At 41.4% G+C, this 27,783-nt stretch overlaps 1 protein-coding gene across 1 annotated transcript; it reads right to left on the bottom strand.

The window, feature by feature from the left end:
* Positions 1-3,049: 3,049 nt before the first annotated feature.
* On the bottom strand, positions 3,050-26,083 carry TMEM237 (transmembrane protein 237). Its single transcript, XM_075069821.1, has 11 exons — positions 26,075-26,083; positions 25,880-25,970; positions 24,249-24,362; positions 23,033-23,153; positions 21,775-21,935; positions 16,661-16,784; positions 14,991-15,182; positions 8,867-8,940; positions 7,348-7,441; positions 5,887-6,008; positions 3,050-3,589 (listed from the first exon to the last, which is right to left on the bottom strand). The coding sequence occupies exons 1-11, from the start codon at positions 26,081-26,083 to the stop codon at positions 3,522-3,524; spliced, it is 1,170 nt and encodes a 389-aa protein (XP_074925922.1). The 3' UTR covers positions 3,050-3,521.
* Positions 26,084-27,783: the final 1,700 nt, after the last annotated feature.

Raw genomic sequence — 27,783 nt, 5'->3', positions numbered from 1 at the left:
TGTTATAGAGGGCAAACAATTTATGAGTTTACCCTGTATAAGCTTCACGCAGGGTAAAACAGATTTATTTGGGTTTAGACCCCATTGGGAGTTGGGCATTTGTGTGTTAAAAACAAGACCACTTCTGTTAGCTGCTTTCAGGTTAACCTGAAGCTTTGGGGCAAGTAATTCAGACCCTGGGTCTTTGTTGGAGCAGAGGGAAGCGTCTGGCTCAGCAAAACAAGGTGCTGGAGTCCTGAGCTGGCAGGGAAAAGCAGGGCTAGTAGTCGTCTCTGGGGACATCAAGTGGATGGCAGTTTCCAGGAGGTTTCTGTGATCCAAACCGTCACAGGTAGTTAATTGAAAAATTCCTTATGTACCCCAAGTGTTGCCCCCCTGGCCCCAGTCTCTTAACCCCACCTCTCCCCTCTCTCGGAGCCTCAGTACACCTTGTCCAGGAGCTACCCTCAACAGCCCCCCACCCCCGCCCCCTTCCCACACAGCTCTGAGCAAGAGGCGCTCAGGTCCCACTGGAGCCATGTCACTGCACTGCTGTCCAGGGCTGTTCCTGGGTTATCCTCACCTCTCCCCTCTCTCGGAGCCTCAGCACGCTGCATCCAGGAGCTGCCCTTGATGGTGCTGCAGCAGCATGGCTCCGGCGGGACCTGAGCTTCTAGCCCCGCCCCCTTACTACATGGCTTTGAGCAGGATGAACTCAGGTCCCGCTGGAGTCAAGCTGCTGCAGTACTGTCGAAGGCAACTCGTGGATGCAGCGTGCTGAGACTCTGAAAGAGGGGAGAGGCAGAGGTAACCCAGGAGCGGCCCTGGATAGCGCTGCAGTGGTGTGGCTCCAATGAGGACCTGAGCTCCTCCTGCTCAGAGCCACGTGGTAAGTGGATGGGGCTGCGAGCTCAAGGCCCGCTGGAGCCACACTGTTGCAGTGCTGTCCAGGGCCGCTCCTGGACGCAGCAGGCTGGGGAAGGCGGGGGCCGGGGTGGGGGGAGCCTCAGACAGTCTTGTGGGGCCAGGAGCCCCTGTGGGGCTCAGGGAAAATTGCCCCATTTGCCCCCCTCTAGGCAGCCCTGACCCTGAGGATGAAATGGTGGATGAGGAAGTGGAGTTGGAGGATGAGATGAGACAGATGAGAGGGTCATCCTGGACCATGGCAAGCCAGGACCTCTTCTCAACACTGAAGGGTTCAAGCCAGTTCCAGCACTCTGGCTCTGGTGCACATGATGCAGAAGAGGGAAGCTCTGGTCAGTGCTCATTTTGATTTAATGTTGCTCATCTATGTGAGGTAGAGCTGTCCTTTATTTCATTATATGCTAGAAGTGGGTTAAGGATAGAAATGTACAAGACTAGCAGTGTTTCCATCTGCTTCCCATTCCCCTATGCAGTGGGGGCTCTACAGAAAAATATTGCTTCAAATCCTCCTTGATTCACTGTGCCGCTCTAATAGCCGTGGTATCTGGCTGCTCAAAATCAGCTGCCAGGGGATCCACCTCCATGCTCTAACCCTGGGAAATGTTTCCCTCTTAGCTTCACAAATATTATGCACAGCACAACATGCTGCTATGACCATGGAAATATTCTCCTCATTGAGGTCTCACCTGCCATAAAGACAGCACCAGTGCCCTTTTAATCTGCCAAATGCACTTCAATGGTCATTCTGCACCTGCTCAGCCTATTGTTAAATGCTCCTTGTTGCTGTCCAGGTTTCCTGTGTAAGGTTTCATGAGCCATGGGAATAAGGGGTAGGCTTTCTATGGGCATTTCAACATCCCCCTTTGGAATTTTCTAGTCTTGAAAGAAAGTCCCTGCTTGCAGCTTTCTGTACAGGCCAGGCTTCTTGAAGGTGCATGGATCATGCATCTTTCCTGACCACCTCGCAGCAATAGCAGGAAACGACCTCGGTAATTCAGAAGTGCCTACAATACCACAGAGAAGTACCCCTTTCTATTGATGTATTCTCTTGCAAGACAGCCCAGGGCCAAAATTGGGATAGGCATGCCATCAATCACTCTGCCACAGTTAAGGAATCCCATTGCAACAAAACCATCCACTATTTCATGCATATTTCCCAGTGTCACAGTCCTTGGTAGCAGGATGTGATTAATGGTCCTGCAAAATCTGGGTAAATGCAACCCACGTGGTGGACTTCCCAACTCCAAACTGATTTGCAACTGACCAGTAGCAGTCTGGAGTTGCCAGCTTCCACACAGCAATCGCCACGTGCTTCTCCACCAAGAGGGCAGCTCTCATTGTGGTGTCCTTGTGCCATAGGTCAGGGGCGAGCTTCACACAGTTCCAAGAAAGTGGTTTTCTGCATCCGAAAGCTTTGCAACCACTGGTCTTCATCCAATAGCTGCATAACGATATGATCCCACCACTTGGTGCTTGCTTCCCAAGCGCAATGGTCCACCATGTGCAGCTACTCCATGAATGTCAAAAGTAATTTGGAACGGTTTCTTTCCATGGCACACAGTGGGGCAGGCACCACGGAGTCCTGTTCAGATTTGCAGCTCATAAAATACTCATAAAATCAGCCACCTTGTGTTCATAACACTTATCACAAGACTAGACAGCAGTGCTGGATCCATGATTTCAGGTGGAGAGGGTGGGCGCATAGTTTACAGGAGCTGTTGAAAAATGGCATGAAACATAATTGGACACCCATGGAATGATGGGACAGAAAAAACTGCATCATGGGACAGTGAACCCGCAACGATGATGTACTTTGATCTATTCCCCATTCCCACAACTCTTAGCAGCAGAAGGTGGCAAGTTGCACAGTGGGCTAGCTACCCATGGTGCATTGCTCTCTCTGTCAATGCTAGAGAACCAACTGTTGATGCACTCCATTGACACAGGAGAATTACTGTTATTGCAGTTAATGACTGTTGGTGACACTTGTGTCAACTTAACTCTGTACTGTAGACACAGCCCTAGACAACCTAATTCCTTACACCAGGAACACATTTTTCTAGGACAACTAAAACAGATCACCACAAAGGGCTGTTATTTTAACAGAATATAAGGTTAGAGAGAAAACTAACTTTTATTCTACTATTTTTTTTCATAAGATGATTTGTGTTTTGATCTTTACAAATATTTTACCAAATAATAAGTCCTAATCAGATGAGTTGATATTAGCATCAACACTCAAGTACAACTGGTTGAGGATAAAAAAAAAAAAAGCTACTCACAAAAGCATTTGCCCATCTGATCTTTTGTACCCCATCAGTCTTCTTCCCATGCTATGTAGGTGATGATGTTTACCAAACTAGTTTTGAGTTTATCTACTAGAAAAGACTCACTTTATCAGAAAAAAATATAAAATGTTTTATACTCCTATTTTCAAAAATCTTTGGAATTTTTTAAAATAGCATAATTAAAATAAAAGATCCATCAGAAACAAGTACATATAAAAATATACAAAAATACAAATTTTGTTTTGTAGAAAAGCATTATATACAAGTACAATACATGTAAGTGCTAAGTCTTCAGTCTCAGCTACAGTATTTGAAGATGAATTTTCTGTACTACGACTGCACATTGAGGCCTTTATCCAGCTGAGGAAATTCTTCTACTTCAGCATGAAACATCAGTTCTGGAAAAGAAAAAAAAACAAAAACAAAAACAAAAAACCCAGTATTTTTAAAATGCTTTAGTGGAAAACCATATAAACTATTGCTGAATATTTCCTCCTGCTTTTCTCCAAACTTCCTCTTTGAGTTATCTTCTGAATAACACCACCAACACCAGGGCTATCCTTAGCTATTGTGGGACTCAATGCAACCTCCCCCTGGGGGCGGGGGAGGTGGTCAGACCCACGGGGGTGGCTTTTAGAGGGGAAAGGGCTGGCCCCAGGCCTCTGGGGGTGGGGGCGAATGGCTTCGGGAATGTGGGGAACCACCCCCTAGCACTCAACGGTGGTGCAGCTGGGGCCAGGTTGCTGCACTTCCTGCTGCTGTATAGTGCAGGCCCAGCCCTGCTGCAGTCCTCAGCGGAGTGGGCGGGGCTGGGATGGAGCAGGAAGAGGCGAGGCTGGGGCGGGGAAGGGGTGGGGGCAGGAAGAGGTGGGGCGGAGCAGAGGCTTTGAGGAAGAAACGGAGCAGGGGCTGGAGCAACACACAGCTGTGCAGGGCACCAAGAAATGTCATGCCCCAAATTTCCTGGTGCCCTATGCAGCTGTGTACTTTATGTATGGGTAAGAATGGCCCTGACCAACACCTTGATAATGGCAAGAGACACCCGTCCCCAACAAGCTGCCACTGTACTAAAAGCCTTAGTATGACGAGGAATGCTCAATGCCAGCAAATCACACACAGCAGCATTCCCCATTTGGACTAGTGACATTATCAAAAATAGAAAGTGCAAAATTAACTAAACATTAGAATCAAGAGCAGAATTCAATTTAGAATATGCTGTTTCAGATGGCAATTTTTTTACTCAATGAAGTATGATTGTTAGACTGTTTTTGAATAGTTCTGAGTTTCCTTTGGTCTGTTTGAGATAGTCCTGAGATGAACGTTTTCAGACTCTCTCTCTCAAAACTTTTAAAGCACTGTCCTCTAGTCAGTGGTTAGAGCCTGGAAACATGGGGGAGTCCTGGGCCAGACCATGCCATCGGCTCACCTTGGGCAAGTCAATTTCACCTCTTTGTGCCTCAGGTTCCCCACTTCTAAGGCGCTTTCCAGTAATACTATTGTATATTGCTTGTAATCCAAAGATTTTAAAATCCAGCTGGATTTTTTAATTTCAACTCACCCCCCAGCACATATGAATGACACCAGGAAAGGGAGTAGGGGACAGCAGGGGACTGAGATATAAGAAGTTGTCAAATAATGTAAAACAGTTTGAAGAAATATTTTAAAGCTCCATAAATCTACAAAATACTATCAAAGAGGATTTTTTGTGTGACATCAGTTGACGTGATTGAAACCCATGCAACCTACATATTTACTGCACGTTCACTGGACCGGCTGAGCTGTGCTCGGTACAAGTCTGGGAGGAGTGGTAAAGATGGCATTAAGCCACCTTTTGGATCCTGATCCTGGCACCAAAGGGCACTAGCCCTGGTCCAAGATAACAGAGCAGCTTGTCTGTTTGGTGCAGAGCCATCCAGGCTCTGCACCAAACAGACAAGGGAACTACGCACTGCCCCTGAGCTCTGGAGGTCCCAGTACACTCAAAGCCTGAAAAATTTGAACTGAATAAGTAATTCAGTCATCACATAATAAATGATGCACTATTGCTGTGTGAGGGAGATTAATGGGTCTGTATCACTGGATGGGGGGGAGAGGGGAGCGGGGAGGTAGAGGGTGTAGGAAGGTTTAGGTAAAGACTACTCCTGCTTTTCTAGTCTGTTGAAAAGAGTTTGCTGCCCCAGCTGTATTGTACATACGTTCAGCAAATGTCATTCGTGAAATGTGCACTTTAAAACATAATATAGTTTTCTAATATACAAGCAGAGTAGAGAATTTTCAAAAAGTTTGAACTCTGTTAAATCAAAGTCATGCTTCCCTCCGAACAGTACCATATCTCAAAACTCATCCTATTTTGGTTTAGTCAGGACAAATTACTGGTTAGGTTTCCTTATTTGTTTAAAACACATAGGGGAAAAAATTCCATCCTACAGCATTCAAAAATGACATTATTTCCCCAAACTTTAAAAAAAATAAATCAGAAGAGACCAAGAAAGGACAATTTCATTCCAAGAAATGAATTCTTTGGCAAGTTAAGAGTATTCAGAGGAAGAGAAAAAAAGGATTATGATAGAAATGTTTTATCCTTAACTATAGCAGAGATACACTTCCAAGGACCAGTTCTGAACACAGAACCAAGTAGACCTGGGAGAACCAAAGGAACAGTCTCCAAATTTCTTCTAGACTTCATATTTCATACCTTCACTGTGATCTAGCTCTGGTCGGTAAGATAAGAAGAGCCAAGATAGCCCAACTAGAAGAGCTACCACCAGATTCACCACAATCCATGGCTGAAGAATCTGTTCCTCTGCACCTGCAGTCCTGAGAAAAGCATTAGATACCTTTAGAGGGCAGATAGTGACGCTTATTCTGGTGTGTATAACAACTTCTACCATGTAGCACTCTGGCAGCTAGATGCTTTAACGGGAGAAATTAAAAACACCAAACAAAAACAAAATCAAAATACTGAACAAGAAATGTTTCCCACGTGCTGTAACGGTTTTGGGGTCTGAAGGGCTGCAGAGGAGAATGAATACCAAAGGCTATGACCCAACTGAGAAGCCCTACTACCTAGCATGGAGTGAGTGTTCAAGTTAGATTTCAACACCAACCCCCCTCCGTAGCTGGGAGACAGAAAACAAAGAGTAGGATTAAATGGGCAATTGTCATCCTGGCAAAAGGTTAACAACAGGGGGCCTCAAGGTTCCATATTAGACCCAGAGTTGTTTAATATATTTATTAATGATCTGGAAAGGGGAAAGAGTAATGAGGTAGCAAAATCTGCAGAGGAGACAAAGTTTTAATTATGATTGTGACAGAGTGGGATACGTCTATATCAGATTACCAATTCTGTTTTTACTTTGCATTGAACACTTGTCTGAATTTGCCTAAGGGCTGCACTCCAGACAGCTGTCCTGCCTAGGAAAGGAGTATGACACCTTGGACTGTCTCCGAGAGCCATGAAGACTGCAGACTAGGAATATCAGATCTGATTCTGTCTCAACTACTGGCCCACCCTCCAAGAAGCAATAGTCTTTCTACAAAGAGGCCGATAATTCTGCGGTATCCTCTTGATCGATGTCTTTTTTATGGCACTTTTTCCTAATTTATTGGACACAGGGTGACCAGATAGGACGTGTGAAAAATTGGGATGGGTGTGGGGGGTAATAGGAGCCCATATTAAAAAAAGCCCCAAATATTGAGACTGTCCCTATAAAATCAGGACATCTGGTCACCGTAGTTGGACAGAATAGATAACCTCCTCCAAAAATGACACTGGCACTCCACAGATTGATCTGCACAAGGAAAGAAAATGTGCCACCTCTGATGTGCCATTTCAGTTTAGTTACTTCCAAAACAGGGGCCTCAGGACTGAGCCAATCAAAGTGTATAAAGGATACATTTAACCATTAGACACAGTGACCCCTATCATGTGAGTTGCTAAACACCCTCAATCCTCAAAGTCATCAAGGGCTCAGTACTGTTAGGGTCTCTAATGCAAAAATATTAGGACAGGTTTAGTACTGGGAACCTTTTGTAATACTTTTAGATGTGTACTATATGACATCACTAAACCATTGTTAATTAAACATTCTTACATGGTCTGTGCCATAGAAGGGGCAAGAAAATGTTAAAAAATAATGCTGTCTAGATTTCCTACCAGAGGCTCCCGTTCTCTGAAGGTGGTGTATAGAGGTTGATTCTGTCACTTGTCATCTGCTGGCTCAGAGACAAGATGAGAGCAACAAAGTATACTGGGAGAAATGGAAAGAAATTTGCAGCTTTCACTAATTTTACATAACACACTATCTAGTCACAAAATGATGATTTTTATCTTGCTCTCTCTCTCCCTCCACCCCACTGTCTCTAAAGTCATAGAATGTACTGCTCAGCCTTCTTCTCCAGCACTCTCCTTAACTCCTCAAATCTGACTTCTGCCCTCTGCATTCTACCATCCCAACCAAGGTCACTAACAACCTGCTGGCTAAGTCAAAGGGGTATGTCATTACTCTTGTTCTACTTGGAACATGTGCTGCATTCAAAATGGGAGAAAATTGCATTACAAGCGTTAAGGAAGAGAAAAAGGATTCTGAAGCACTAAAAATCCCATCACTTATTCCAAACTTTTACATGAGACTAGTTAGTGAAACATTCAGCTCTTCGACTCTCCACTTTTATCTAACAGACTGAAGTGATAATATTTAATACAGTGATGTAATTTTTTTGTAAAGTAGAGAACAATTAGGGATGAAATTTCCATTAACAGTAGTGGAGATTGCATGTGTAAACTCAGCACTGAAAATGTATGCCAAGATGGATAAAGGCTGTAATTTTCTGCTACTGAATGTTATGGTCTGCTGTATACTCACTGTCAGGGTTCCCCCCTCACGCTGAACTCTGGGGTACAGATGTGGGGACCCGCACGAAATGCCTAAGCTTCTTTCTACCAACTTAGGTTAAAAAACTTCCCCAAGGCACAAATCCTTCCTTGTCCTTGGATGAGTACTGCTGCCACCACCAAGTGAGTTAAACAAAGATTTAAGGAAAAGGACCACTTGGAGTTACTGTTTCGCCAAAATCCCCCCAAATCCCTTCGCCCTACTTTCCTGGGGAGGCTTGAGAAAAATATACCAACCAAATAAGTTAACAAAGTACGCACAGACAGGTCCTTGGGTTTTTAGGACACTAAAAACCAATTAGGTTCTTAAAAGCAGAACTTTATTATGAAGAAAAAGTAAAAAGCATCTCTGTAAAATCAGGATGGAAGGTAATTTTACAGGGTAATCAGATTCCAAACACAGAGGATCCCTCTCTAGGCAAAACTTTAAAGTTACCAAAAAATGCCCCAGGAATAAACCTCCCTCATAGCACAGGGACAATTCACAAGCTAAAACAGAAGATAATCTAATGCATTTTCTTCCTATTACTTACAATTTGTAATCTTAGAGGCTTAGTTCAGGTATGGCTTTGGGAGATGTATTTTCCCTGCCCTGATTCCTCGCTGACCCAGAGAGAACAAAGGGACACAAAACAAAAACCTTCCCCCATAGATTTGAAGTATCTTCTCCCCTTATTGGTCCTTTTGGTCAGGGGCCAACCAGGTTATCTGAGCTTCTTAAACCTTCTCAGGCAAAGGAGGGATTTTGTGCTACCCTTAGCTGTATGTTTATGACACTCACAGAAAGAGGCTATGGCTGCTGGATCCAGGGTCAGGAAGCCTCGCACGGCTACTGATGCTTTAGCCAAGTCAATCCTGGACAGATATATATATACACACACAAAGAAATTAAGGTTACTTACTTATAATCAAAGTTCCTCAAGATGGCTCTGTGTACGCACACATATGGGTATTGTGCCACCTCATGGTGCCCTGTGGTATTACATTCTTCCAGCAGTGTAAGAAGCATTCTCACACCCTGCCCCCCGCCTCAGCAACTGACTTTCTGAAGTCAAGAATGTATAGGGGTAAGGTGCCCTCATCACTTCAGTTACTTCCACCACAAAGCCAGAGAAATAAAACAAACAAGGACTCTGACAGAGAGAGAAAATCTAGTGGGAAGTGTGAACATGCAGAGCGATCTTGAAGAACCTTGGTTATAAGGAAGTAACCTTAAGTTCTTCTTTGCATTGTTCTGCATATTCGTTTTTGGTTGCTACTTGGGGGGGTTGTCGCCTTTTTTTTCTTTCTTCTCACTCCCAGTGTTTACAAGGGCCTGCTAGCAATTTTACCTGTTTGGTTTTTTGTACTTTATTTTTTGTGTGATACACACAGGTGGCCATGCTTACCAGTTTTTTCAGGGATTTTTTTTTAGCCCCCTCAAGCTGCTGCAACCGCTTTTTAATGTTCGGAGCTGACTAAAAAATAAAAATTAAATTACCCGCGACTCGGTGGCCCCGGGTTACTGACACATCCCACTACTTGGATGTACCTATTATATGGTTCTGGCACTTTTAATGGGAAATATTTAAGTGTTCCAGGGCATGGGTAGCATTTAGGATACGCTTACAATACATAACAGCAAACAAATTAGCTGTAAAACTTGCAAGCGATTCCATGGGCTGTGGTCACCCAGACACCTTTTTGAGGGATGAGTGAGGCAACATAACGCTAGAGTAAATATTTATATAAAACGTATGTGTGCTATTTATGGGGCTTAACGGGAGGAACGAGGGGAACCATTTTTTTTTGATAAAGAATGCCTGTTGATTTGACAGTAAAAGCCCTATGTAGGAGGCAAGGGGTGTTTGGGCGTTTTTAAAAGTATTTAAAGGGGAAAAGATTTGGTTTCAACATTAAACCAAAGGGTTTGGAACAATAAGGGATAGAGAGATAGGCGGTGCTGAAAACTGACCTGGAGCCGGAATAGTCCTAACTGAATAGAAACTGTAGCATCACTTTATGAAATCCAGTGCCCACCCTAGAGGCCAGGTCCAAGGTATAATGTTTACTTAAAGTCCAGGCTGCAGCTCTGCAAATTTCAGCAACTGGCACCTGCCTAAGACAAGCGAAGGAAGAAGCCACAGTGATAGAATCAAAGCAGGTACAGGAACTTTTGCTAGTGTGTAACATTCAGCAATAAATTGTTAATCCATCAAGATATAGTCTGGAAAGAAACCATATAAACCTTTCAATTTTTAGCAAGACACAAACAATCTTGACAATTTACAAAACTTCTTAGTTCCACCCATATAATAAGCAAGGGTCCTCCTGGCATCCTCCTTATTAGAACAAGGCCTCGGGGGAAAACAGCAAATTAATTGTCTGCTTGATATGAAAATCAGATATTACCTTAAGTAAAAGCCTGGGATCAGGTTGGAGAACTACCTTGTTTATGAAAAGAAGTGAAAGTTGGATCAGTCAAAATGTTATTCAATTCACTCACTCTGATACGGATAATGAAAGCCATTTTGATAGATCAAACGATACAGAGAACACTCAGCAAAGGGTTCAAAGGGCACTTTTACCAGCATGCCCCATGTTGCATGGGCAATACCAAATTGAGATCCCAGGAAGGGACAGGATGTGTGTGTGTGTGTGTGTGTGTGTGTGTGAGAGAGAGATCTGCTAAACCTTTAATAAACCTTTTGACTAAACACGGAACAAACAGTGATCTTTCATCAATTAGAAGCGTGATATGCTGAGATGGCTGCCAAATAAACTTTTAACAATGAGTCAGATAACACTTCCGGCTTCAAGTATATTAATTACTCCAGAACACAAGAAATGGAAGCAGATATAGGGGAATCAGGTTTTCCCTTCATCGATGCTTGAAATCTGATGTAATTTAAACTAATAACTTCTAGAGGACTGTTTTCTAGAGAGTTAACTAGTATGTCCTGCACAGGCAAAGAAAATGACTGCTCAGGAGCAGACAGAGTCAATGTCCAATCTCCCACGCCATCAGGTGAAGAGACTGTAGGTCTGGCCAAAGATCTTTCCCTCCTGCTGAGACAGCAGGTCTGGAGACAGAGGAAGACACACAAAGACTCCACTGTACAGTTGCAGGAGACTGGTAAATCGCTGTTGACATGGCCAACCCAGGCCAAAGAGATATAGTTCTGATATAGTTTTCTTCCTACCTTCTGGATCCATGGAGAGTGGGAAAAGCATACATTAGAGAGTCTTTCCCCAGCAGAGAAGAAAAGCATCCGACAGGGCTAGACTGTCACTGTCTGCTCTGGAATAGAAGAGGCAACACTTTTTGTTGGACCTCATTGCAAACAGGTCCACATATGGGTGATCCCAGCTGAAGAATATGGTCTGAACCAACTGATACTTTAAGGACCATCCGTGTACTGTCTCTGCTAAGTCGATCTGCAACTACATTGTTTTACCTTGCCAGATGCAAGGCCACAGGATAGACATCGGGAAGGAGACACCAATACTACAGATTTACAGTCTCTGCACACAAGAGCAGAACGAACACCCATGCTTGTTGATGTTCTACATTGCCGACCTACTGTCCGTCACACCTGCCCCACCTTCCCTTATAGGTGAAGAAGGAAGTCTTCATGGCCAAACAAATAGTTCTCAATTCCAACACACTGATGTGCATGGTGTTTCCTGATAAGAGGAATCCCCTTGAACTGGTAGCTGATTAAGATGAACCCCCCAAACCTTGCTTGAAGCATCCAACTTGATTATCAGAGATGGATCTAGGAGACTGAATTAAACACTTCTGAATAAATTGTTCTCACTGACCACCATTTCAGGGAGGCTATGATGTTCTGAGGTATAAAGAGCAACATATGGAGGCTGTCCCAACTTCTTCTGTAGACCCAAGACATTAAATGCTGCATCTGTCTCATTCTCAGATAAGCAAAATGAGTAACGTAAGTAGTGGCTACCATAAGGCCCATGAGACCCAAAAACAATTTTATTCTTTGAGTAACACATCACTGAAATCTTTCATCTGGCAGAAAAGCTCTCCCTTACACAGAGTCTGGTATACAGCCTACAAAGGGAATCCTTTGAGTAGGTCAGAGAATTGACTTCCGGTGGTTGAGAAGAAGTCTAACATCTGAAAACAGATTAGTTGTAAAAACAATATGGCTTAACAGGTCCTTGTGTATAGCAGCTTCAGTAGCCAATCATTCAAATTAGGGTAAACAAAAATACCCTCATTCCTCAAATGAGCCTTTCCCACAGGGAGGCATTTTGTAAAAATTCTGGGCACTGTGGAGAAGCCAAATGAAAACACTTGGTACTAAAAATGGCATCTGGCCACCATGAAACAGGGGTACTTACAATGAGTGACAAATCATTATAGGGGAAAAAAGGAGTCATTTAAATCAAGAGCTGTGAACCAATTCATGACTGAAAGCGAAGAGATGTCAACATAGGGAACTGGACTTCCAAATGTGCTTGTTCAAGTTGCTCCAGTCTCGTACTGGATGAAATCCCTCTCATCCTTCTTCCACACCAGAAAGTAATGGGAATAAAAGCCATGACTCACCCCCTGCTCCAGTATTTGGGGACCTCCACAACTGCTCCCATCCAAAGTAATTTTTCTAAGAAGAATATCCTTGTGAGAAGGATCCCTTAAGAGTGAAGAGTAAGGGAATAATGGGAGAGGATGATCATCAATCTTTTGAATTGTATAACACAGCCCCTTTCTATAATTTCTAGAACCCATTGGTTCGACATAATTTGTCTTCATGTGTTAATAAAGTGGGCTAGCCTCTTTCCAAAGAAGGGGGCTGACTGGTCCTGACTGGCTGGTTCTTGATTTTAATCATCTTGTCAAAATGAAAGCTTGTTTCACGATGAAGGTGCTGATGAGGAAGTGGATTGTTCAGATTTAGACCTTAGGCTGAAAAAGGCCTCTTATGCTGGCTCTGGAATGCTGCAGGTTGTTGATATTTTTCATGTCTCTGACCTGACAAAAAGTAAAACCATGGTAGAGCTGTCTCTGGTACCGGAAAGAAGAAGGAGTAGAGGGTCTACTCCTAGCAAAGGAAATCATACTCAAAGAGCAGGCAGTTGATCTCATGTCCTTTAGTTTTTCTGCCTGCAGGAGGTGATCCAGAGGGTGGTACAAGGAGAGCCACAAGTCTCTGCACTTTTCCTCTATCTTCCTCCTGGAAAGGATCCAGGTCTGGATCCGAGACAGAATGCACCAGGGATAACAGCAGATCCAGACAGAAGTATGGAGATCCAGCTCTTTGTGGAGACCCTGTATGGGCTCCCAGGAGGAAGCAGCATAAGGTGTTCCAGGAAAAGACCAGCAGCACTTTCTGACCACTTCTTCCTAACGGGAGACAAGGGAGAAGATCTTGGAACCAGGATAACATGCCTCTTTTTGGATGACTTGTGTTTCACACTCAAAACTAAGATGTGAACTGGAGCTGGAAGATGAACTTGGGCTGCCATGGTGACAAAGCTCTCCAGAACTGAGGATATAGCCGGAATGGAGCCAGGAACTGACAACAGATCTGACAATGTGAACAACCTCAGATCCAACATTCTAAATAAATCCATTTTCCTTGTTACTGATGGCAGGTCTGGAACAGATCTGCACTTTGGAACTGTAGAGGCCCTGTCAGAATTGGATGGATCTGATATTTCTGATGCCCAGGAACCGTCTTTGCTAACAGTGACCATTTAGTCTCTAAGCCTCTTTTTCTTCAGCACTGTGACAGACTGAACTAAAGGTGCTGATGGCCCAGATTCTGATACATCAATCAGTTCCATCTTCCTGGATCCAGAAGTGGAAGTCAGAACCGACTCTGTTCTATAAGAGTTCCATCAGGGCCAGGTACCTGGGACGAATGAGGTACACAACCAGTGGCCAAACTCTCGCTCTACATCTCTTCCAGAACAGGGGCAGTCGTATCCAAGCATATGGCAGTTGCTTTGGACACCTGTAGCCTCAGGGGCTTAACGGAGGGAATCTGCAGGAACCAAATCAACTCCTGACAGAGGCTGCAGCTTCTTGAAGCCATTCAGGTCACAGGGACAGAGACTGGCCTCTTAGAGCTAGGATCCAATGCTTGAAGGGGTCCAAAGGTTCTACTCTTGAGAGCTTCCTTTAGAAAGTGGAGCTCTTGCAAGTCTCCCTATCTTTATGGTCGCTGGGAATAAAGGTTTGGCAAATGAAACACTCTAAGAGACAGTCCTTCTCCCAGGCACTTAAGGCACTGCACGTGGTCATTGGATAGTGGGAAGACAGCCACGCAGGAAGTGCAATTCTTGAGTCCTGGCTTCCTCTGTTTCTTCATTTCCTTTATAACCCAGAATCAGAAAAAACACAAACTCTACATAATTAGCTAATACTAACTATTCCTAAGAAACAAGAAGAGACCGGAGTAGTTCACATCTGACCAGGCATATGGCTGGAAGCAACTGAGGTGGTGAAGATGCTCCTGTCCTATATAGCCTTGGCCTCAGAACACCAGTGACCCTGACAGGAGAGGTGGGAGGCACAAAAGCGCTCTAGCTTACACAGCAAGAGGAAGGATCTACCGCAAAGTACCACAAGTGGGAGCATACAGATCCACTCAGCGAAGAAAGGCTCATTTAACACAGTACATGGGGACAGTAAATAACTGTCTCCTTTGGTATTTTACCATTCTGTTATTTTTGCAAAATGTATGTATATGCACCCGCTATATTTCCTTAATGTAAAAATATATGGCATATATATAGGAGGATAAATCTTCTTTTCTCAAGGTAGAGACTATCTATAGTACATTCTATCACAGGTGAGAAAAGTGCCACAGAAAGAAATTTTATGACTAGATGACTTTAGAATGGGATGTATGGCATACAAATTATGTAAGTTATACAAATTAACATTTTACCTGTCAAAGGCTGAAACTGTGCTGATAGCCAACAACAAGTAAAGGAAACTCTGGGCAGGATATGCTAAGGCCTTGTACTGCTCTAGCAGGTTTGAGAGAGTGGATAGCTGGTTTCCTGCTAGAATGTATATTACAATAATGTTCCACACAGCATAGCCAGCAAGGAAGCCATGAGTAAAGAGTCCCATCACCCTAAATGGATAAGAAATTGTTAGAGTTTTTGTAAATAGCTGTAATCTCAGCAAAAGTTCATGGTCCAGATTGTCGTAGAAGCTAAAGATCCATTCCATCTCTGACAGGACAGGAGGATTGTTCCTTACGTATCATTTTCTAGCAATTTGTCCAGTCTAGTTTAAAAAGTCTCAAGCAATAGGGCTTCCACCTCTTCCCTTGAGAGACTGATTCACAGCCTAATAGGTCTTACTAAGGAAATTTTTCCTGATCATCAGCCTTTTCTCTATCCCATTACTCCTATAGTTATAGAAGTTAATTTCCTTTGCAATGCTCTAAATAATTCCTCTCCAAACTTGACGTTCATACTCTTCAAATATAGAGGCTATGTGCACTCCTCCCTGCTGTAGCCCCCCAATTCCATTTTAGTAGTATTTTATCTAAATTATACGTATCTTTTTTTCCGCCGATAAGTCAGTCCCTCCAGCCCAATGATCATTTTTGCTGCTTTTCTCTGAACTCCTTTCTAACGTATTGCCCAGAAGTGAACACAACGTTCACACAGTACAAATACACCAGAGTCAGATAGAGAAGAACTATTCTTTTCCTGCTCCATATCATAATGTCTCTGCACAGCCAAAAGTCACACTGGCCTTTTTGCTACTGCATCACATTGCAAACTAGGGCCTAATTTGATTTAAATTTTGCTCCTAACTCTTTTTCAGCATTACTAATTCCCAAGTTTTACTTTCATGAGCTACATATTTTTCAAATATTTTCTTCCCAGATGCATTACAGTAGTTATGTATATCTTCTTTTTTCATCTCTTTCCTCTGTAGGTCCCTTTGTATTAGTTCTGTCCTCACTAACATTTGCAACTCTTTCCACTTCGGTTTCATCTGTGAATTTCAAAGAGTTTATTACTTCTTCAAGATCATTGCTGACCATGTTAAATAAGCCTGGACCTAACACAATCACTAATCATCTCATACTAGCTCATTATACTGCTGTTTCTCATTACATTTCCCTTAGGGTGTTACAACCTCTTTTCAGGCTAGTCAATTTGCCTTTTCTCTACAAATGGTACACTAAAAGCAGCTTCTGCATTTCATTCAAACTAAAAATCTGTTATTTTCTAAAATTATAAATGATACATTTATGGTCTCTCCTCCAGTTTAAATTCTGCCTGCTGTACTGTAATTCCCCGCACCCCCCACCCCTCAAAAGCAGGCACTTTCAGTCAAAACAAAACAAACTATAGTATAATTTGCTAGAGTGCTGAGACGCTTTAGGCCCAGTCCATCAATAGAAAAGCGTGCAGTTATTCAGTTCTGCACTCATCCATTGTTCGTTAAGTGCGTCCAAAGAGACTAAAACAGACATTGACAAGGCAGACAGAAGATGTTCACTTCAAAAGCATTCCCTAGCCAGAGAGAAAAAGAAATGGATTTCACACGAAAGCCCCTTTTCTTTCAGCAAAATATTGACCTATCAGATACCTGAAACCACGGTGCACCGAAAGTGCCACATCCCTGGTGGTCCATAAAGCCTTTACATCCATAAATACATCAATGTTTTCTGTGGTTTTAACCAGTTCTGTGCGGTCAGCTGCCTGGAAACGCCCTGAAAAGAAAAACAACTTTACTCAATCATGGAGATTATTACTATTTCCTATTATTTATATTGCAGTAATACTTTGCCCCTTGTCTACACTAGAAAGTTTTACTGACATTCTGCTACCAACAAAGCTATTTCAGTAGAATGCATTTACATGAGTACCAGTGCAGTGTGTCCTCATGATCAAATTGTATCAGCAAAGGACATGCTGCACTGTAAGCAGGCATCCCATGTGTCTCGTATCACCATCAGGCACACTATCAACCAGGAAATGTTTGCATTATATTGTGGGAACTGTGGGAGTCTGAGATCAAACCCATAATCCACTCTTTCATGCTGTTTTTAAATCCCTCATTTCTTGCATCCAAAAACAAAGATGCTACACAAACCAAAGAATCTCTCTTGTCCATTTTAAGGGCAAGGCAAATGATTCTTTTATATTTGTGGAATCTTGGTAACTCATCATGTAAAGTAGATACTGAGGAGTGGGTGACACACACAGTGAATGAAAACAACCAGCTGCTGCAGATATTCATTGACTAGCTGCACACAGGGGAGCGGTGGTTCTTGGCACCGAGTGGTGGGACCAGACTGTGATGCAAACCTGGGATGACCTATAGAACTTTTGGATGCAGAAGGTCACATTCCTGGAGTTGTGTTCTGAGCTCACCTCAGTCCTGTAGCACAGACACTCCAGAATGAGAGCTGCTTTAATAGCAGAGAAACAGATAGCAATCCCTTTCTGGAAGCTTGCAATCCTGGATTGTTATCTGTCAGTAGACAATCAGTTCAGGGTTGGAAAATCGACAGTGGGGATGGTCATCATCCAGGTATGCAAGGCCATTAAGCATGTCCAGCTGCACAAGACTGAGACTCTGAACAATGTGTAGGAAATAATAGATGGATTCTTCCTTAAATGTGGTGGGGTGATACATGGAACACATATCCTGATTCTGTCCCGTTTCTACCTTACAGCTGAGTATGTAAACAGTGATGATCCCCAAAACATCCTGGCAGAGTACCATGGAAAGGTATTTTACCAGGGTGAGAGAAATATTTCTCACAAAGAAGTGTCCAGAACTACTCACTTGTTATAGGGGAGCAGAAAACTAAAGATAAATGGTCTTCTCTGCAAGGCACAGAAGGCCCCTGGGACTCCTGGAGAGCAAGTGAACCTGTCCATATCAAAACCCTCCTTCCTCTCCCAAAGCTACCCACATACTGTTTTTAATCTCTTTCCCGAACTGGATGCAAGTAATGAGATTTGGAGTTGAAATCCTGCATTCAAACAGTTTACAATGGATTTTCTGCAAACTCACATACAGTAGTATGAATGGTCACTTACTGGGTTGTGTGTAGCTTACAGTCAGTGCAAGTATGTTTTCTGTTTGTAACGTATTGAATTGTACTTGGTTATTGTCAAGCATTGCCAGTAAAAGTACTGGCAAAAGTATATATTTGGAAATGGTTTGGGCTAATTTATCCAGATTCTCTGTTTGTATTACTTACTAGTGCCAGTTCACACCCTGGAAATAAACTGGCTGTTTTAAAACAGAATTCCTTTGTTCCCTGCCCATGCACAGTCGGTTGCCAATTTGAGGGGGGAAGAACACAGTGACCTCCCCTCCCCAGTGGGCCCTGGAGAAAGTAAAAAAATGCCATGCATTAACAGCTACAGTAAATTACACCTACACAAGTCCCTGCCCCTTTCCTCAGTGATTAATTCTCTCTTCAGCTGGGTCTCAAAGGAGGTCCTGATGTCAGACTTGCATCATCCACATCCCGCTCCTCCTTGGTCTGCAGTTCCAGGGTGCCCTGCTCTGGAACTTGCAAAGTTCCCTCTGTCACTGGTGGGTTGCTCGTGGATACTCTACATGGCGGTGAGCTCCACACAGGGTGGATAAATATCAATGATTATTTTTTTTAATTAAAAAAAATTGCATTTTTTTAAATTTAAATCAGATTTTTTGATAAAATGCTTTTTGAGGAAAAATCCTATCTAAAGATAGTTTGAATTAAGATCTTTTTGAACTATAATGTATCTCATCAGGGAATAGGGATTATAAATTCTAATTCTATAGTATGAGACAAAATATTCATGTAATGTTTAAGAAAAATTTTGTGAATGAGTTCCAATAGTTCATGAATTAAGGAACAAATCTTATGGGGCTCCAGGGGCTTCTGTATAGATTATTTAGATTAATCTTTCTATCTAACCAATGCTTAGTCTAGAAGTTACCATCAGAGATGCTTAGTTTTGCAATTCTCAAACTGTGGATTTGTGTTGCCAGAGATACCATGCTTGTTAAGAGCAAAAATGTTTTAAAATAAATAAGTAATATATAGAGGCGAGAAATAACAGACCTCAACCCTACTGTCCCTCTGCAAATCTGTGTAGCCAGAGTCAATCCCTTACCTCTCTCTAAAAGTGCAAAGCTTCATAAAGTTCAATGAACAGAAGATTGTTGGGGGCGGAATAGATCTGGACAAGGAGAAGTCTGGAGATAAATGTGAGAAAGGAGGAACAGGCAGAAGAAACAAAAGTGAAACTGTTTGAGCAGCATATTCCAGTCTTGAGGTCTTTCTGAGAGTAGCCTTCATTGATTTGAGATCTACCATACCATTCTCTCACTAAAAGGGAAAACCTATAATGGCAATAGGCCGTAAAAGAGACTCAGTTTGGGAATAAGAACCATTCAAGAAATATATGTTTGCTGATGATGTTTTAAAGAAAGTCACACCAGTGAACTGGTGGAAGTCACTTCAACAGTCTCTGAATCCAAGTGCTTAAGTGATAATCTCACTTTTAACAGCAGGAGCTTCTATTGCCTGTGTAGAAAGAATATTTTCTTCCTTTGGACTAATTCACTCCAAATTGAGAAATCGTTTGGGACCTGAAAAAGCAGGAAAGCTTGTTTTTCTTTTCCAGATTATGAACAAACAGGAAAATGAAGGTGAAGATAACTGAGTTAGCTGCAGAAGCCAATATTTAAAGTTTCTCATGTTTACCTGGCTGACATAATCGATTTAATTTTTGTTTTTAAAAAAAATTTCCTTTAACTATTTTAGTTAAACCAATTTTAACAAAAACAAACCTGATTTTAAAAAAATTGAATCTTTAACTAAATTCAAAAATTCGTACGCTTGTTTCGTTAAAATATTACCTGTTTGCTGTTGAAGAAAAAATCCAGAATACATAATGTTGTTGTTTTACTTAAAGAAAACAATTTAAATGTCTGTCTGGTGATGTTCTCCTCCTAATACATCATGGAGAGAAAATCTTCCAAATGTTAATGATGAACCTGTTCAACTGGAGATGAATATTTATGAAGTCATTGGGAGGTGAACTGTTTCAGTTACCTTTGGTAAATGAAATAACCAAACAATCATTCATTTTCTGATATAGCTGTCGAACTAATCTGAAAAATTTTCAAAATAAACCACTTTAAAAATGGATAGTGTAGGTTTCATTTTTAGAAGGTGCATATCTATCTCTGAGTTCTGAAGAATATGTATTAAGGTTGTAACAACCAGCAAGAATACACTTTTATGTAGAAATCCATGATTAAATCGAGTCTTTCTGACTAGTGATTTAAATCAAATCTACCCTGGCTCCACATATTAGCAGCATCTCTTAGGGGAAGTGCCAGACTTTTTGTTGCCTTCCTTTTTCTTCTGTAAGCTTACTGCAGCTCCTTCCCCTTCGCCTGGCATAGGCCCTCATCCGTGCTGCGTCCCCCTGCTTCTGCAGCTCCTTTGCAATATCAGTATATACAATTCTTCATTCCTGTGGGAATCCACAGCTGTGCCTGTACAACTCCATCTGCTTCACAGACTGAGGAAATCCAGAACCTTTTTCCTGGAACAGATAGCAGCACAAGGTTTAGCTGGAATCATGCTTGTACAAGAGTACAAGAGTGCTTGCGGAGGTGGCAGGCAGGTAAAAAGGTATTTCCAAAACATGCTAGAAATTTAAATGGGAGGCAGGCTTCCAGTCACTGCGAGTCCTGTGTAGCAGAGTTCAAAAATTTGACCAGAGGGATCACTGCTGCTGAGACAGCTGCATTGTGGATTTGTTGCTCGAGGGCTGCATTTGCTGGTACAGGTATTTCTGTCTCCTCACAGGCAATTTGATTGCACAACTATACTGATAGAGGTGTTATGTCACCTGGTGAACTGGTTTAATTTTGTCAGCAAAAGTTCAGGGCTTTGTTGGCTGGACTCAGTTTTTAGCGTGGATACATGCAGAGCTGTGCCAAATAAAGTTTTGCCAGTAAAACCTTCTAGTGCAGACCAGACTTTAGAAATCTCAATCAGGATGAGGGCCTTGTTATGCTGGGTGCTGCGCAGGGAGGAAGCATTTAAAACATTTTGGCCCTTACATTCCATAATCCTTACCAAGACCCCTCAAAACACACTGGGTTTGAAGAATAGCTTCAGAACAACTATAGTTTTCACTTAAAAGAAAAATGCTTTAGCATCCCATTTTGTCTCCCATAAAAACCTCTTTCATCCCTCTTCCTTTGTATTCAAAAGGTATATGAACATACAGGCCTTCCTATAGTATGTTTTCCCTAAAATTTCTCACCAGGGTAGCAACACTGAAAATACTAGCTAGATAAAGCTCTGTCATCTTGACTTGCTCTAAGCAGGGTCAGATAACTCTGTGATTAAAAAGCTAGTGCTTGTGGGACTTGTGTCAAGATGAGTGCAATAGTAATTCTTGCTTTCCAGTAATTTAACTTCAGGGAGCGTAACATTTTCAGAAAGAATGCTCTACTTCAGAGTACACAATGATATATTTTAAGTCAAATTACACATATGCAGAAATTTGATAACTTTAAAAATATACATAAGGCCACATGCTCAGGTGGTTTTAATGTTGTAACTATTTCTGCGGACACACACATCTGGACAACTTCTCTTTTTTAACAGGACAGCATTAACTTTTTCATTATTAAAATATCTGAAGTTACAAGAATGAGAAATTACTTACGATTTTTTTCAACAAACACCTTGCTCACAGGCTGGCTAGCACCAGTGGGAGCAGCAAATACAGGTTGCTGATCTGGACTTTTTGTTTGTTCATCTTCAATAATGTCCTCTTCCTCCACTCCCAGTTCACTGGAACACTGCATTTCTGCTGGCCGAGTCTTCCTATCATCACAGGATACGTGGAGAGAAAAAGAAAAATGTCTAAAGCTTTAAAGACTAATGCTCTAATACTGTAAACACTTAAGTACATGCCTAATTTTACTGGTATGAATAGTATGGAATACTCATGTATATAAAGTTTCTTCTGCATGCAACTGCTTGTAGGATTAGGACCTACAATAATTCTTTACAGAATTATTTACTTTAATATTTTACTTTTGTTTTGTGTCAAACCACTCAGGTGGGAAAAGAAAGACATGAAAAGATTACTGTAATAGAAAGAATGCAGAAGAAATATGTTCAAGAAAAAAGCTAAAGAAATTGAAATACTTAGGCAGAAAGAGAAGCAAAAGTGTTGTAAAGGAGCAACACTCAGAAGCTGAAGGAAAGTGGAGACAAAATAAAGAGCAAAAGTAATGTTCTGACAAAGTTAAGAAATAAGAGTGAAAGTTAAAGAAAAGCAGAAATCAGATGATTAGGTTATATCTACACTACAGACTCCTACCAGCACAGCTATGTCAGTCAAGGGTGTGAAGAGATATGATCCCTGACTGCCATAGTTGAGCTAGCTGAAGTCCCTAGCCACACTTTTACTGGTATAGCTTGTTTTATTTGTGGGAGGTTGTTTCACGATACCAGTACAAAGCAGAGTTTTGCCAGTATTGCTGAATCCACACTAGGATCACTTTTGCCAGTGTAGCGGCGGTATTCCTATACCGTTAAAGCACTCTAGTACAGATATGGCCTATGTTACATATTCTGATTTATTTTTTAATTTATGTGATTTAAGTATTGTATTTATACTATCATGTTCGAATTGTAGTGTAGATTTGAAGAAAGATTAAATTAATAAGTTGCCAAAATTTACCTCAATATTTCTTAATACTAAATTATTAGCATTCACTGTGACCATGGATTAAAAAAAAACAAAGTTAATCCCTGACCCTGCAAAGATTTACACACAGGCTTATCTTTGCACACTGAGTAGGTCCAGAGACGTCAAGCCTTTGCAGGATCAGGGCCTTAAATACTAACATATATTAATACATTATCATAAGTATTCTTCAACAAGAATTATAAGGCACCTTAGAAGCGCTCACTTTGGTTTTTTTCGATGTTTACGAATCACTGTTTCTTCAGAGGGCTGGGGATCCATGCCATTTTCAGTTTGAAAAAAGGATGTGTTGCGCACATTCTGCTGGATGAAAGAGGTCTCAGATTCTGAAGATTTAAAACAAACCACAAAAATAATCTAATCTGCAAAATAGTATAGATTAGGAAATTTATGCACTGAGACAGCTGTATAACTATAATGCAATCATTGTGAACAAAAAGCACCATGTTCTAAATTTCAGTTAATATAAAATGTTAACACAGGATCATCTATAATTTTCCACTTCCAAAATTTGATGTTTCCATTAATCTTGTGACAATTTTTAAGCTATTTATCTTTTAATATACTTTTAACAATTTAGGAATTGTGATTGGGTGCTGCAGTACGGTGCCAGTACACTTAAGTGTTACATGTTTTCAAAGTAACATTTCCAAGTGCTTCAAAGGCAGCTTTCACATCAAGGACTCGTGTGCTGTTTGTCTCATTAAAAATATTAAATCTGGGATCAGCATTGGAAAGCAATTCTCTATTTTTCCCTCTAAGAAATAATCAAAGCTTTTATATTTTTTTTTTATGATCACATAAAATCAGCCCACCCATTGGTCTTGAAATCTTTTAGCAGCTGCAGACACCTCAATGTGTTTGCTTTGGGACTGAAAATAGCTACTTGAATAATACAACATCCTAAAAAATATTACAAGATTTCTCTAATTTATTCCATTGTTAAAATCACAAATATTCACAAAAACTAGCAGTAATGAAACACTGGAACATTAAATATTCCAAAATATAAGTTTCTACGAGAACACTGATTTGGCCCCAATTCATATTATATATGCATATATTTTATGGCGTAGATTACAAAACTAGCAGCAGTAATAAAATATGGCTCATATTTAACAAGATAAACAGGCACAGAAGACACTACATAGGTGCAAGACGGCAGAGTTATCACTCCAGTAGAAACCTGAACATCTAGAATTGCATGACGCTTGAGTGTTGGATTTCTCAACCTAATGCTTCATTGACATGAATTTTCACTGACTCCAAGGATTTACACCAGAGATGACTTTGGCCTGTCATCAATGCAGATGGACTTATTCTAATAGTTTAAGAAATAGAAACTTAAGAAGTGGGCTAGCAAGACCTTATGCTGCCAAGCCTAATTCCATCTTCCATCCTTTCTGTCACTCTTCACATACCAGGAGGCACTCTCTTTTTCTTGCGTTTCCTCTGAGGTGGAACATCCTGAACCTCAGGAGTTAGAGGCTCGCTACTCTCAGATGGCCGACGGACAGCTGCGTGAACAATACCCTCTGAAAAGCAGAATAAAAGAAAAATAACTAAGTTCAATGGTAGCATCAGCATTCCTGGGAAGGCAACCAAGGCATATCTGCACTTTGTATTTCTTTCTCTGTTTAGCTACTTGGTGGAATTCATGTGGAACACACTTTGTGAACAATCCATCTCCTCTGTGAGATGTTAAAGAATACCTGACAATAATTAAATCTATTACAGAAACAGACATAGTGGTATTTACTTGGATTTGTGTTCAGTCCATTCAGAATTTAGAGCACTTAATAAAATGATCAATTTGAAAAGCATCTCATGGCTGTGGATGACTCTCATGGACCCACGCAACGGAGGTAACCAGAAAGGGAAAAAATAGCAAGAAAAAAATTCAAGCAATTTTTCAATGCTGTATCAGCACCTGCTGCTTTATCAGTAACCAGAATGGAGGGGGAAAAGCCCAATGACTTTAGTATTCAGACTATAATTCTAACTAATATCGCTTCAGAATAAAAAAATCATAATGTATAAAAACTGTAACAGACGTGGCAATTTCCTACAATATCTTTAGGAGATCTTATTGAATTACATTTAAATAGCTTTGGAGTCCACTGTATTATAAATGCAAGTTAATGTATTACTGTGAATTGTATGTAATTTATCTAGGGGAGAGACATGGACAATGCAAACCCTGGGAAACGTTAGGCGCTTCAAAGGACTATCTTCAACAATGTAACAGAAAAGAAGAAACTTTCAGGACCAACAAAGTTAAGTGGGTTTTTTTTAGGAAACATATGGGGGAAGGGGAATGCAAATCCCCACATCAGGACCTAACCTTTTGAAGCTACGCCCTGAGAGAACCACTGGCTCATTGATTACCTATTCATGGTTTCTGAAGATCAAAGACTCAGGCTATATAAAGGAAAGGCTAACTGGTGCATGGAGTGCTTGTTCTGAGGGAACAGTGTTAAGAACTTGTAACTACAGGAAAAAAACATGGTGGGATTTGAAGAACTGATCATGTCCCAGAGCCCTTGCTGGAGTTTGGGGTGATCTCTGGTAAGTTTATTAGCATGCGTGTAAGTTCTTTTATTGTTTTTAATATGTTTTCTCTGTAATGCTTTCACTGTAAGAATATATGTATTCGCTTATATGTTTATAGCCTCTGAGGAGAAAGCAAAGCAGGCCTGCTAAGGCAATCTGATTTGCTGGGGAATTTGCAGTGTAGGGAGAGACCTCTGCAGCCCAGAAAAACCCCAGTCAGAGGGAAGAGAGACACAGGTCTCAGCCCAAAAAAGGTGATATCTGGGGAGTCAGAACCCTAAAAGTGGGTGCCCTTGCTGGACCATGATGGGGAAATACAAGTGCAATTGCTTTGAACTGTGACAATAACCAATGAAGATGAATGAACCAGAAATACTAAAAGTTGCCCTGTTAGGAATGGTAGGTATGAAATCCAAGCATGCATTTGTCAGGAGATCAGCTACAGAACACAGTTCCTCCAGCATTCCAAGTATATCTTTCACTCCTGGCAGCTTCTTACCCAATGCATTTTTTCCTTTGGGCTTCTTTCTTTTTGGACGACTAAGTGGAATTTCATCTGTAGGATGTAAAATAAAGGAACTAGTTACACACTATGGAGGAATCCACCCTCTCTTTCTAACAACTCTACCTCAACTCAGACAGGGGAATCCCTTTGGAAGTGAAGAAGATTGGAGTTTCCTAGCCCCCTTTTTACATAAGCCATGACAACCCCCATCAGCAGAGGAAAGAGAAGGAAGAGTACAGCAAGGAGTGGGGAAGTAATAGAAAATAAAAAACCTTGCAAACTGCAACATACACGTCTACCCCGCTATAACGCGGTCACGGGGAGCCAAAAATCCCTACCGCGTTATAGCTGAAACCCCATTATATCGGGGAAGGGGCGGCAGGGCTCTGGGCAGTGAATTAAAGAGCTCCGGGCTCCAGCCACTGCGGGGAGCCTGAGCCCTTTAAATTGCCAGCAAGCCTCGCTGCTGCAGCCCTGGGGTAATGGCGGCAGGGCTCCAGTGGAATTTAAAGGGCCCGCGGCTTCCTGCAGCAGCCAGAGCCCCAGACCCTTTAAAGTGCCACCAGAGCCCCGCCACTACCGCGCTATACGCGAACCCGTGTTATATCGGGTCATGTTATAGCAGGGTACAGGTGTATGTTAAAAAAACCACACAGGGTGGGCTTTAAAGAAAAAAAAAGGAAATTATAATGATAATGCGCCATAGAAAAAACTTCTCATGTTGAACATAGTGTCCAATTCTGGTCACTTCACCTCAAGACAGATACAGCAGAGAATGAAAAAGTCCAGAGAAGGGCAACCATGAGATGGGGCCTGCACAACAAGTGATGTTAAAGACTCTCTTCTCTTTTCTAAACTAAATTATTCTCTTCTGAAAATAAGGCCCCTTTGAAGTGTCTCAAATTGACCACCCAAAAGCAAAAGACACTTTCTAAAATCTTGACCCATGTACACATTAAGCACTAAATAAATAAATGTATAATACTTAGCAATCTGCTTTTAAGCAAAACATTAAAGTGCAGGCACTAAACTTTAAAAATAAGATCAACTGAAGTCAACAGGAACTATTAAACAGAAGTATATCCATGCACAGCACTTAATACTGAACGAACTCACCTTGGCTTCCACTTCAGATCCAAGATTTTGCCATTTAAGTTAAACAAAGAAAAAGGTCAGAAAGGAATATAAAAAGAACAAGAATGTTAGTTTTGAATTAGTTATGACGCAGAACTGTGTTAGAACTCACAAGACAATTGGTTTATGGGGTCACAGAACTTACGCATAAGAGCCATTCACCTCCCTGAACCCTATTTCTTTTTACAAACATTTGAATATGACAAGGTTGAGGCTGCTTAGCAACAGACAAAACAATAGTCTGTTTGCTTCTTGTGACTATGTACAGTTTCTTGATTTGTCAGCTGTTCATGAGATTAAAACTTTCATTTTACCTCTTTAATTGGAACCTGTCTTACTATCTGACACAAACTAATGGGAGAAGTTATATGACAGTGAAGCAAGCAGCTAACAAAAAATATTCAGACTCCTCAATGGTGTTTATGAGCTACCATGTACATCTCTCTTAAGGCGCTGAAGAGGATTTTTGACTTAACACACCATAACAACTGCCTGTCCTATCATCAAAATCTATCTTGGGTTCATTGAACCCTCAGAACCATAACCTTTCCATCTTTTGCATCAATATGGTATACACAGATTTCATTATTTACATCACACTCAAAAGTATGGTAGGCACCAGACTCATAGACTGATTTTAAAAAGTCTCTGCCCCAAAGTGCTTGCAATTTAAAATATAGATGAGAGACAGCATTCAACAGCAATAAACAATGAGGCAAGGGCCAGGAAATGAGAACAAGCGGTTGAAAATAGAAAAGTTACTG

Source organism: Chelonoidis abingdonii, chromosome 10, assembly GCF_003597395.2.
Source record: "Chelonoidis abingdonii isolate Lonesome George chromosome 10, CheloAbing_2.0, whole genome shotgun sequence".
In the NCBI taxonomy this organism is placed as follows: domain Eukaryota; kingdom Metazoa; phylum Chordata; order Testudines; family Testudinidae; genus Chelonoidis; species Chelonoidis abingdonii.
This window is presented reverse-complemented; position numbering and strand designations above follow the sequence as displayed.

Coding starts and splice junctions, on each gene's coding strand:
- TMEM237 (XM_075069821.1), bottom strand. Junction 7,442..8,866: donor AGCAGCCATAGCCTCTTTCT/GTGAGTGTCATA, acceptor CATTTCTCCCAG/TATACTTTGTTGCTCTCATC. Junction 3,590..5,886: donor AGAGCTAGATCACAGTGAAG/GTATGAAATATG, acceptor TTTCTTTTCCAG/AACTGATGTTTCATGCTGAA.